General features: G+C 37.4%; 1 protein-coding gene across 12 annotated transcripts in view; it reads left to right on the forward strand.

The window, feature by feature from the left end:
* PLEKHA5 (pleckstrin homology domain containing A5) overlaps positions 1 to 12,764 on the forward strand; it is a 162,342-nt gene that overhangs the window by 130,026 nt on the left and 19,552 nt on the right. For 7 of the 12 annotated variants that reach the window (XR_011902634.1, XM_072326737.1, XM_072326754.1 and 4 more), the window contains exons 15-19: positions 2,209 to 2,289; positions 8,643 to 8,705; positions 9,759 to 9,839; positions 9,974 to 10,123; positions 12,092 to 12,193. Coding sequence is in view for 11 of the 12 variants with exons in the window: in XM_072326737.1 (XP_072182838.1) it covers positions 2,209 to 2,289; positions 8,643 to 8,705; positions 9,759 to 9,839; positions 9,974 to 10,123; positions 12,092 to 12,193 (477 nt within the window). In the remaining variant the exon portion in view is untranslated. Of the gene's footprint in view, positions 1 to 2,140; positions 2,180 to 2,208; positions 2,290 to 8,642; positions 8,706 to 9,758; positions 9,840 to 9,973; positions 10,124 to 12,091; positions 12,194 to 12,764 lie in introns of those variants that run through there. The other 5 variants (XM_072326762.1, XM_072326796.1, XM_072326787.1 and 2 more) reach the window with 2 other exon arrangements.

Below are 12,764 nucleotides of genomic sequence, written 5' to 3' on the forward strand. Positions count from 1 at the left end.
CTTGAACAAGAAGTTGTCAAATAGAGGAGTGAAGGTTCAGTAGCCAGCATCCCTGTTGTCTTGATGTTTTGTTCCTGTTCGGAGGACATCCTCTGGATGGAGGAACAGAGGAAAGGCTGGAGAAAGGTTTAGTCTGGACCTATTGCCACTGCTTTTGTTTTATGAAACCCAAGAGAAAACAGATAAAAGTGCCAATCTGAGCACAGCCACCCATAGCACACGCTCTTATCGGCTAGGTCATCTGTTATGGTGGGGAGCTGCTACTTCAGCCGATGGCTGCCACCAGAACAGCACGTGCTGCAATGTCATCTGTGCTGGGTGTTACCATAGCATGGGAAAAAACTTAGGAAGAAGAAGGAAAAAAAATGTCAGTGTCTTGGCATTGCAGTTTAAAACATAAAATACCTGCTCAAATGCTATCTTGTAAGTCATATAAGTGTTTGTGTGTCTTATGTCAAGGAGGTATCTTTACATCATTTCCAAATGATGAGAAAGCTTGCATATGCTGCGTCAGTAAAGAGAAAAGGAAAGATGAAGTGTCTGGGGAGAAACAGCAAGGGAGAACATTAAGGCTGCAGGATGTGTTGCTGTGTGTCATCAGGCAGCTCGCGCTTCAGTTTGCTTGTGTGTAAGGAAAATCTTAATTCCAATTTTTAGAGATTTTTTGATATCTTTGAGTGGAAAGAAAGCAAATGTATGACAGGATTTAAAACATGCCCTTTATTGTACAGAAATTTAAGAAGCAAATTTTTTTTAAATGAGAGAAAAATAAGGGCATGTTTCTGTTATGAGCATGCAAACAGTTTTCGTTGACCTATCAGAAGTTTCTTCGGTGTGAATAGTGTCCAGGTTCTGTTTGAGAGTGGCCTCGTGATAATACTTTAAGAGCACAAAATGGGCATTCTCTTTAACTTAGGGCATGGGACTTGCTGTTGTGGCCCATGGCTCTCTGTTTTACTCTGCCAGTTCTTCCATACAGGTTTTCCTGCCTGTGCTGATGTCTGTTAACAGAAGGGTTGATGCAATTTCTCTCATGAATTTTAAACAGTCTTAACAGTTGGATTTAAAGTAAGAAAGAACAACTTCTTGTATCAGTTCTAATTTTCTGTTTATGTAATATGTAGAATATGGAGCAAATAGGAGGAGTTGTTTGCTTGCTTTTTTTTCCTGCCTTGCACAAACAGAGCATCATCAGCTTGCTTACTGAGATAAGATACTCTATTGGGTAATTAACTTACCAGCTGAACTCGACTACGTTTAACAAAACAACAACAACAACAACAAAAAGAAGTCTTGTATCTATGACAACAAAAGCATTTTTCCTATGAGGAGAAGAAAAAAAATAGTTCACGTGACTTTTCAGTTTCTTTAGGAGATGAAAATTAGAAGTTTTTGGTTTTGTTTTTTGAGTTTTGGGTTTTTTTGGTTTTTGTTTGTTTGTTTGTTTGTTTTTGTAATTTTTCACTTACTGTTAGGAAGGTCTATTTTTAAATTAAAAAAATCCCTACTATGTTTTGCATACTTTGCCGAAGCCCTCAGTTTTTACTGTAGTGATCCACAGATCTGCTTTTTTACATTTGCACACATGACAGTAAATACAAATCAGTACAGAAAATGCTTGACCAGCTCAGAAATGTAAAACTCAAAAATAGTTTCACATCCATATATGAGGATGAATAAATGAAATGACCAATGATTCAAAGTTCCAGAGTATATCAAACAATTCAGCCTATAAGGGCATTTTGTGGTATGTGAACAAAAATCTGAGCCTTGCTTATGTATACTGAAGGAATGCGTTTATCTATTTGACATACACTGAGTTACTAAAACTATAATTTCAAAGGTTTTCTGATAAAGGTTTGAGTGTTCCTACTGCATAACCTGATATGTATCATTACCGTATCTTGCAAAGTCAGATGTATTTTAAGAATGTTAAGGATTTTTTAAAAGAGAAAGGTTTGTTCAATTAATATCTCATTGATTTTGAGTGGGTTTATGTGGTTTTGCTTCATTTGTTCGATATCATTAAACTTTTCAGATGTCTGATATTACTGAATGATGGAATATATAAAAAGCATGGGGTAAAATGTAATCTACTGTATTATTAGAAAAAAATTAAAGTAGAGGCTATATTTTACAGTGTCGTCTTTCAAATCTAGCCATGCTGTAAACTGATGTTTGCTGTATGCTCCTCCTGATTTGAAATAGATGAAAGAGAATGAACCTTTAATCACCATGGTTCACACTATGATTGAGAACTCGGCGCTAAGACCGCAACTGTACCAGCAAGTAAGGTCTCGGATAGTGAATGAAATTGCTTTATCATCTGCGAAAATTTTCCTTAGCGACAGTTTTGGTTGTTCCTCAGATTTCTTCATAACATTGGTGTTTCTCTTATTTGCTTTGGAAAACCACGAGTCATCCATGCTTTACAAAACGCTGCAATATCGTTAGCATGGCTTCCGCTGCGTTTTTGTTGTTAAGTATTAAATGTACCCCTTCAAATAACTCTGTCTGGACTACTTAATTAGTTGGTGTCTTACGCAGCTGTCCAGTAAATTCATGAAACTTCCAATAAGCTTCCAACATCTGTCCTAGCATGATCCTATGCTATTAGTGTTCAAAGGTGCTTCTTTCTTTTGACCACTACAAAAGCATGTGAGTGGCGTTTACCTGGTCATTTCTGGCAATTTTGTTTCATTCTAGGAAGTGGATTTACAGGTTTTTGGTTGCACCTTCCAAGCCTTTAGCCACTGAAGAAAGGAAGGATCAAAATTACTTTGATCTGGGGACTGTAAATCCAAAAGGCAGTGTCTGTTAATAAAGTCACAGCAGACTTAACAGTGCGCACTTACAGAGTGTCTAGTGACGGCTGTAAACGGTAAGATGGAAGACGAATCCAAAATGTGAATGGAAATATTGCCAGAGCATTTGAGACCTGCGTTAACTTATGAGCATGGCCAATACGTATCTGTTGGCACTGCAGTGTCTTAGGCATGCTGGAGCTTAGTTCAGTAGCTCCTGTCACATCAAGGAAGGTTTTAGAAGCTTTTATCCACAACTGGTACAAAGATGTTTTTCTCACTTTAAATGAGGGTGGTATTTTACTGTAGATGAAGCGTGCAGTTCTGGCTGCCAGTTGGAAGTGAGTGTCTGAGGGACTCTTCTTGTGAGCTAAAATAAAGGTGCGTAGTTCACAGAAAATGAGAGGTTCTGTGCTGTAAGTCATTCACTGGTATTTAGTGCTTTGTTGTGTTCTTAAATAAACCTGCTGAAGCTTAGTTTCACGGTTCTTTTGGTTTTGGAAGTCAACTCCATCTTGTAGATTTGCTTGTAATTCAGAAAAGATCCATCTCAGCTTTCCTAAGGAAGTTGTATTGGTCCAGTTTGTGCTCCCATATGCAAAATAGGAGCTCTAACATGGAAACTGAAGGGACCATTTGGAGAGGAATGAGAAAAGTATGGTGCCTTCAAGTCCAAAATAAAGGTGACTTTGCTGTTATTTATTTATTTTTAAGAAGCTTGGCCATTACAAACTTTTTTAAAGCAAATCACTTTTCTGTTTTAGACTATGTAAGAGAAATAAGTCAGTGTATGTAGAACGAACAGGAGTGCTTTGGATCTGTCAGAGTGAACTAACTCAGTATCTACTGTTGACCTAGATGCAGTGGAGATGTAGCTGTGCCTGGGCTGGTCTACCTGGCGCCTTAGGAACACCACTGAAGTCAGAGTGCTTCTTATTGAAGCTATCCTGCCATCTATGGCATTACTAAACAGCACTGCAGATATGCCCAGTCTTTCTTGCTTGACACTGAATAAGAACCTTTTTTGACATTCTTGTCAGAGAAACAGTGAACCTGAAGGGTCATGAAGATTAAATAACCTTTTGTCATCAGAAATGTGGTCTGCTAAGATCAGAACATTTGCAGTGTTGGCAGGGTTGTTCAGGAGAACTCATGTGTTGCATAAATAGGAGAAGAGTAAGACCTGCTTTCATAGCCAAAATATTGCATTAACTGACTTCCTGGAAAGGATAAAAACTAAGCGGAGTTTCACAGCCTAATTAGCCTTCTAAATGTTTGTAAGGCACAGTTAACACCTTTTTAAAATTCTGGCAATGTATTTGAAAGCTTAAGCAACATTCAGTTTTTAATTTGAATAACAAAATGTTTTCACCGATCATCTTTGGCAGTACAGTTTAAAAGAAGTAAAAACAACTGGGTGAAGCCTCATGTAAGTGACTTAAGCCTGTTTTGTTGTCAAGTTGAACTAGTCTTTGATGAGTACACACATTCAAGCAGGTGCAGAAAGGATCTTTCTTTGCTTAAGTTTATTCAGATCGATTTTATGACTTAGCGTATTCAGAGTTAGGCAAAGGAAAGCAAGAAACGCTCGTGTTTAATTAGGAATCAACCTTTTGCTTCTCCTTTTTTTGTAACGCTTAACGGCTCTTGAGCAAAATAGATAAAAAGTATGCTATTCCAAATGTCTTATTTAAAAGACGTTTTTATTGTGATTGTTCATCTTTCCCATACAGGCCTTTTGCAGCCTGAACCCACTTCTACCTCTATTTTTTATTATATATATATATATATTTGCTTCTTTCTAGTGCTAGATGTGGAGTGTTGTAATGTTCTTTCTAAAGTGGAATCTGCTGAATTTAAAAAAAAAAAAGAGAGAGAGAGAGAGAGAGAAATTATCCTCAATTCCTTTCATGTGTGTGAGGTTACTAATGGGAGAAAAATAACAATGTGAGAGCAGCAAGCTGACGTGTGTCTTTCCGTGAATATCCTCAATACACGAAAAACACAAATAAAACTAGACCTGGATTTTATGAAGATAAGGAGATCTTGTTTGTGGCATGCCAGTTCTTTTTATCACTGTTATTTAACCAGAATCACGCAGAATCACAGAATTAGAGAACTGTAGGGGTTGGAAGGGACCTCCAGGGATCACTGAGTCCAACCCCCATGCCAAAGCAGGTTCCCCACCCCAGGTCGCACAGGTAGACGTCCAAGTGGGTCTCAAATATCTCCAGAGCAGGAGACTCCACAGCCCCCTTGGGCAGCCTGTTCCAGTGCTCTGTCACCCTCACCGTAAAGAAGTTCTTGCGTACATTCATGCAGAACTTCCTATGCTCCAGTTTCTGGCCATTTCCCCTTGTCCTGTCTCCACACGCTGCTGAAAAGAGCCTGGCCTCTCCACTTTGCCCCTCACACCTTAGATATTTATAGACCTGGATCAGGTCCCCTCTCAGTCTTCTTTTCTCAAGGCCAAACAGACCCAGTTCACTTAGCCTTTCTTAATAGGGGAGATGCTCCAGGCCCTTCACCATCTTTGTGGCCCTCCATTGGACTCTTTCCACGAGATCCCTGTCTTTTTTGTACTGGGGAGCCCAGAACTGGGCACAGTATTCCAGATGAGGCCTTACCAGGGCAAAATCAAAATAAAATTAACCAACTGCATAAAATTAAACCATCTCTGCATATTACATTTTCAGATTTGTAGGCAGAAGTATTTCTCAGGTTTTGTTATGAACGCATGTGTTGATTGTAATTTAGTTGAAAACCTGTCATTTCCAATTTGTATTTCAAATATGAAATCTACTGCATTAGGCCAGTTTGGAGGAAAATCTTACTTGCTGTGGGTTAAGTGCCTATTTGTGTTGTTTCCCAATTGGAAGTACTGGAGGGGGAAAGCAAACAAACAAACAAAATAAAACAACCTCTTGGAAGCGTGACTTTAACATCATGCTCCCCACAGCATACCCTGTATTTTGTCCTGTTTCAGTCTTCTGAGTGCCATAATTTTGCAGAGATGTTGGCGCCTATTCAGGTTGTGAAACTTCCTGCCTAGTTATTGAGTCAAAACTATTAGTGGAATCTGGCAACAGTAATGCCTTTACTTGAATGTCTTAAATATTGGGTGCTTAAATAGGTCTCACCCCTCATGTCTCAATCTACATTTATTTGAAAAGAAGGTTCCCACTAAAGACGATTTGTAGCATCCATCACGGTGGTCTTGTCCCCTTCTGTGACTCATCTGATCTCAGTTTTTGACAGAAATGATGCCCAACAAAGTAGATGACAGCTAATTGTCCAGGAAGTTACATTTTACAGTGTGAAATGGTTAAATTCTGCTGTATGTGCACATTCACGGTGAAGATTATAGAACATAAACTGGGCATTTAAATCAACAGGACTGGCTTATTAACAGAAGTTATTTCCAGTTAAGGTTGCTTTTCTTTTTTACATGCAAGCTATGCATTTGGCTGAGCTGTGTGCAGTTTGCCCTACAGAAATGCTAAGTTCTGTTTGGAGGTATTCTAGGTGCTGCTACTTAGCATCAGCATGCAAGGTATTTCAGTGCAGTTGGTTACAGGCAAGGTCTTCAGATACGAGCAGAGAAATGTAGAGGAAAAGCATAGAAGCCTGCAGCAAGGCGAGTCAGTCGTTCAGTAGGTGGCAGTCTTTCCCTGGAATGTCTGTGCTGGAAGGGTTCTGTGAAGGAGGCTTTTGTTAAACGTGACATAAAATACATTTCAATAACTTGATCGTTGGAGCTCTTATAATGCATTTTCCAGGGTTATGAGATTGTTAACCTTGCTTGTAATGTGTAATTGCGCTTTGTCTACTGCAATTCCTCTTGCCATTCCAGTAGTGCGATAGCATTCTATCTATAGATTTTTGTCTTTAATTGATGTATAGACATGCTGCTCAAAGAGAAGTCGCTGTTTTGTCAGAGATGGATTGAGTGCTTCATATCACTTCTAGAGCTTTTTTGTGTTAAGGCCATGTAAACTGTTGCAGCAACAATGTGGAAGTGGCTGTCCGGAATTGTCTGTTGTGGTGAACTAGAAATGCAGACAAAAACAAGAAGTTGGCAGCAGTTTTAAAGATGTGGTAGGATATTAATAAGAGGAATTAGCAGATGCACACTATTCTTTGACAATATGTTTTCACTTTCTGAATGTTTGGAATGTATCCCATCCAGGAGATTGACAGGAACAGGGATGCTGAACAGGCAAGTTTTTTTGTCAACTTTGCACTGATTAAGGTTGAACTGCTGAAAAAGAAATGACTCCTTAAAGAAAAAGAAATAGATACTAGTATGAAAAAGACTCCTTTTCCAAGCAGGTCATATCAAATGTTGAGCAGTGTCTTGCAAACATGTGTTTATCTAATACTGGATTATCTTTTTTCTTGTAAAATCTTTCTGTTTTGAAGTATACTTCGGTTTTCACTGTGAGCTGAAGACATTTGGCCTTAAATTTATATTGACCATGTTTATGAGTTTTGTTTAAATATTTCCATTCCTCATTTTTCTCTCATTATGATAAAATCTACATTTAAAAAGCACAACCGTACAACAGCATGGGGTTGAATAGATGTCTTAAAACGCTAATATTTGTGGCATTCATGAGGTGCAAAATGCTGTGGCTTTTTTTCATATTCCAACACTCATTTTCATAAAATGTCCATTTCAAAGAAAGTTACTGTGTGGTTTTAATACACTGTCCATACTTTTAAATTGTCACCAGGTGCATTTGCATGAGGTATGTGGACATAACATCTTGAAATGAAACACTTTAGTGTGTTGAAGATTTATTGTATGTTTGGAATGCCTGTCTGATTAACCCTTCCCTAGTCCTTTTATTTATAAGTGTCCTTTAACATGGACTTGTGTTTTAATACTCTTTCTTGCACTATTAAGCCATGATGACCTAATTTTGTGATGCACATGAAAGGAAAGCAAATACGATGGGATTCAGTGTACGCATGTTTTTAATTAAATAGAGCATTAAGGTTGATAGTGTTAAGCAAGTACTTACTATATAGGACAGTAAGAAAATTCTGTATGTGGGAGTCCATTCTAAAGTAGGAATAGTTTTAAATCTTGTTACAGATCAGTTTAGGGACTGAAAGAGGTAAGAACTTAGTGTGAAGAGCTATATTAAAGTAGTTAGAGGATACCATTCATGCTGACTGGCATGAGAATACAGGTTTACATAGGTCCAAATTAAAAACAGAAGGATTTCTGTTCGTGGCATTTGTGTTCGTGCTCTGAATTCTGTTGTTGGGGTGGGAGTTTTCCATAGGAAAAAGTAGGTGGAAAGGTATTTGGCAACACTTAGTGGGCATATATAAGTGATGTTATACTTTACAGATATTTTGTATGCTTAGGTCATTCCATTTTGATTTCAGATTCGCTAAGAATATCCTCCTTGAGAATATACTTGATCTTAGTGGATCTAGAAGGATTAATTCCAAGTAGAATGAATCCCTGTATCTAGAATGCAGATATTTAAACCTGCGTAATTATGTATAACTGTGTTTAGGTGTACTCTGGCAGTTTCATCTTTCTACAGAATCCATGTTTGATTGAGTTATTTCTCTCTTAAAATCCAGTTTGCATTAGAAGCATAGCCTATTTTGTTTATATAACTTTACGAACCGTGTTTGACATTCTACTTAGTTACCTTCAGTTACTATATATTTTGGCTAACTATATATTGTTCAGTGTGTTATGTCTGACATTCATGCAAAAGGTGATATGCTGTATTAAAACTCTTTAGCTGAACACTGGCTTTGTTTTCATAGTCAAATTAAGTTGTTTTATGGCAATATTATTCTTCCTTATAGTTAACACAAGAAGAATGTAGGGGTACACTATACAAATATAGAACTGAAGAGCTGGATATTGATGTAAGTAATTCATATTTTTTCTTCACTGGAAATGTTGGTATTTGTCTTCTTTTCATAATAATCTTTCCATTGATATTTGGGTTTGAAATGTACTTCATGTAGGTGACTGCTAACAGAGATTGATATGTGAACTTGAGAGTATAGGACTTTTTTTAAAAAAGAAGATTCTAAGTTGCAAGAAATATTCCATTTTAGGGTGAAATTTCAAGTGCTATATGTGTTTAAATGTAAAATGCTTCAAGAAAGGAAAAACTCTGTAGATGTAGTTCAGATAGAAGCCTTAGAGAAGTAATTTCTTAGGAAATGTGACTGATAGTTCAGAGCATTGAAGTGCTTGCTACTAAAGAAACAAGCCCTAGTGTTTAAGGTCAGCTTGGTGGCAAAAAATGCACACATGCAGTTATACTGTGTATGCACAAGTGTACATATCTAGCCATGTTTGCATGATGCAAGTAAACGTAGGCATGCTGATTTAAAGGATGTTACTTTAAAGCTCAAGTTAGAAAGTCAAAGCAGTAGCACAAACTGAACCAGAAAGTTGTTCAAAAAACAATTTCAGACTGATTAGTGTCCACTGCACAGTTACTCCAGACTGGAGCTGAAGGGGAACAGATTTATTCCTAGCCAAGCCTAGATCGGAGCCAAACCAGCAGAGCACAGGTAGTGTTAGTAATTATCAAAAACTAACACCTGACAGAAACCATGGGAAGAAATAGCGGTGTGTACAACGTTATATATAATAATGAAGAATATGTTTCTCAAAAGAGTTTTTTGTTACCTATTATGAAGTTATAACCATCTAGTTGTAGAATCATAAATGATGTATTTTGAGCAATGCTGTGTCAAGTTACAATACCACTTATTTCATAGTACCTTATGGTTGCTTGAGGTTAATTTGAAAATACAACACTGATGCCTTCAGAACTTTAGAATTCATATTTTGTGGTAAAGAAATTTTGTATAGTCTCATGTAATGATTTAATGAAGTTATGTTTTGCTTATTTAAGATATTAAAAACAATTCTAATTGCAGTCATTTTCTGTTATATATTAGGCTAAACTTAGCCGTTTATGTGAACAAGATAAAGTTGTACAAGCACTGGAAGAGAAGCTTCAACAGCTACACAAGGAGAAAGTAGGACAATTGTATTTATTACCTAAAGTGGATGTTATTTTACATGCTTGTTATCAGAACATTGATAACTGAAATATAATGAAAATCAACCCAATGATGCAGAACATTAAAAATAATTCTCTTTATTATAATAGTACACGCTTGAGCAAGCTTTGCTATCAGCAAGTCAGGAGATAGAAATGAATGCAGATAATCCAGCAGCCATACAAAATGTAGTCTTACAGAGAGATGACTTACAGAATGGACTACTTGGCACTTGTCGAGAAGTATCGCGAGCTACTGCAGTAAGTAATACATTTTTGCTAGTAAATCCCAGTGACCTGTTAAACAGTTATCTTCATGTTTTTAATTGGTTTGAGTTTTTTCTTATTTTTCATTTCATTTCAGCAAATCTCAGTTGTCTGTTACTCACATATATTTTTGTAAAAGCTAAAAATTTAGCTATACTCACCAAGTAGTTATTCTAGTATTTTTCTTTTGCCAGGAATTGAGCGCAAATTGGCTTCAGTTGGTGTGGTAATTTTCATTTTTATAATATATGAATTTAATTACAGCAGAAATAAGTGAACTAAAATAATAGAAAACAGGCTTTATCAGACATTCCATCAGATATGTAATTTATTTTAAGAAAAAAAAATACAGAGTAAAAAGAAGAAAAGATTATGCTTTCATGGTCTCTCTTAATAGTGGTCCATCATATTTCAGAGATATTTTAGGTCACGCATTTTTGAAAACCCTAGACAAAATGAGGGAGTTTCTATTTAATCTCCTTTTTCACTCTGTGGTGGTTTCTGTAGTGAGGCAACAAAGCAAAGAATCATTTTTACTTACTTATGTAAGCCTTTGACATGGTTCTACACCGCATCCTTATCTATAAGTTGGAGAGAGATGGATGTGAAGGTTGGACTATTTGGTGAATGTGAAATTAGTTGGAAGGTTGCAGCCAGAGGATTGTTGTCAATGGCTCTACATCCAGGTGGAGGCCGGTCATGAGTGGTGTCCCCCAGGGACTGGTACTCATTTTATCAGTGACATAGGTGACAGAGTGGAGTGTACTATCAGCAAGTTTGCAGATAACACCAAGCTGAGCAGTGCAGTTGACTCAGTAGAAGAGGATGCTATCCAGAGGGACCTGGACAGGCTTAAAGTGTGATGATCAGAGGACTGGAGCACCTCTCCTGTGAAGAAAGGTTGAGGGAGCTGGGCAGCTTGTTTAGCTTGGAGAAGGCTCCAGAGAGAACCCATTGGGGCCTTCCGGTACTTGAATGGAGTGTATAAGCAATAGGGGGACCAACTTTTTAGATGGTCTGATTCTGATAGGACAAGAGAGAACTGCTTTAAACTAAAAGAGGAGACATTTAGGTCAGATGTTAGGAAGAAATTCTTCACTCACAAGGTGATGAGGCACTGACACAGGCTGCCCAGAGAAGCTGTGGATGTCCCATCCCTGGAGGTTTCCAAGGCCAGGTGATGGGGCCCTGGACAGCCTGAGCTGCTGGGATCAACCCTGCCCACTTCAGGGGAGTTGGAGATGAATAATCTTTAAGGTCCTTTCCCATGCATGTTGTAAAAGAGATTGGCTGGATGAGGAAAATGGAAGCATGGGAAACTAAAAGAAATCTTAGAACAGCTCTCAAACTTTTAAATTTATGCTAAAACAAATAAAGGACATGATCCAAGCTTAGTAAGGGGGAATGACAGAACTGACCTCAAAGATTCTTTTTGTGCCTTCTTCTGGTGTTTGTATTTTCACGTTGTGTAAAAACAAGTGTATTAACAAGCCTGAGGTATTCATCTGTATCGTTAAAAGCAAAGTTGGATGACTTAGTTGTCTTGCATAATAAATTGCATATACATGCACATGCTTTTAACTCATACCTATGTATTCTGTGTGATAAAAGAGACAAATTTACATCTGTTTTGTGAGTTTTCTGAAAGTGTGGAAGGGCATCTCAGGATCCACACGCCTGCTAATTATAACAGTGCAGTCTGAAGATTTCATCCTGGAGTGTCCTTTAGTTTGTGAAAAGATAAAATGCTGTTAGTTTGTATGTCATTCAGTATCATCAGAAAATGCTAAAGCTGTTTAATCGTGACATTCTCTAAAACTATATGTATACTTACTGCCAGTCGCTATGAATTAATCCCTGGTGTTTCATGCCGTTGAATGAATAAAACTGCCTACCTTTTTAATGTTATTTTTTTTACCTTGAGTATGTACATGCAGCTCTTTTTTTTTGTCGTATACCTAGGAACTGGAAAGAGCTTGGAGAGAATATGATAAACTAGAATATGATGTAACAGCAACAAGGAACCATATGCAGGAGCAACTTGATCGGCTTGGAGAAATTCAGGTCTGGCATAGGTCATAAAGATACGTTTAATGCTTTTTCATTTTCTATGTTTTTGTTTTAAAAGTCTACAAAAATGGAAAGCAGAAAAAAGGAGGGGGAGGACGTGTGGTCTGGTAACGTATAAGATATAAAAAGAAAGTAAAAGCTCATCAGTTCTGAGGAGGTCTTTAGCTTTTCCCTATATTTTGAAGCTACCATGTAAGTTTTCCTGTGTCCATCTCTTTCTGTTTCAGTGATTGTGTCCCAGATAGAGAAGTTTCCTCAGACCTTCATTGCTATGATAGATATTAAGTGTTCACATAAATCCCTTCTTTTACCTCATGATTTTAAAATGTAGTTATATCACTGTATCAAAATAAATGAAATTATTAAAGTATTTATTCAGATGTTAAACATCAGAACTCTTCCTGCTTATCTTATTACTTTATTATTTGTTCTCTTCTCTGGAGAATTGGTCAATAAATACAAGTTCTGAATTTCTGAGGTAATCTTTCTGTGACACACAAGCGTGTGCATGTGTATCTGGAATAGACAGGTGTGTGTGGTCAACGCTGTGAGGTGTCACTGGATG

The sequence above is a fragment of the Excalfactoria chinensis genome, chromosome 1 (genome assembly GCF_039878825.1).
Source record: "Excalfactoria chinensis isolate bCotChi1 chromosome 1, bCotChi1.hap2, whole genome shotgun sequence".
Classification (NCBI taxonomy): Eukaryota; Metazoa; Chordata; class Aves; order Galliformes; family Phasianidae; genus Excalfactoria; species Excalfactoria chinensis.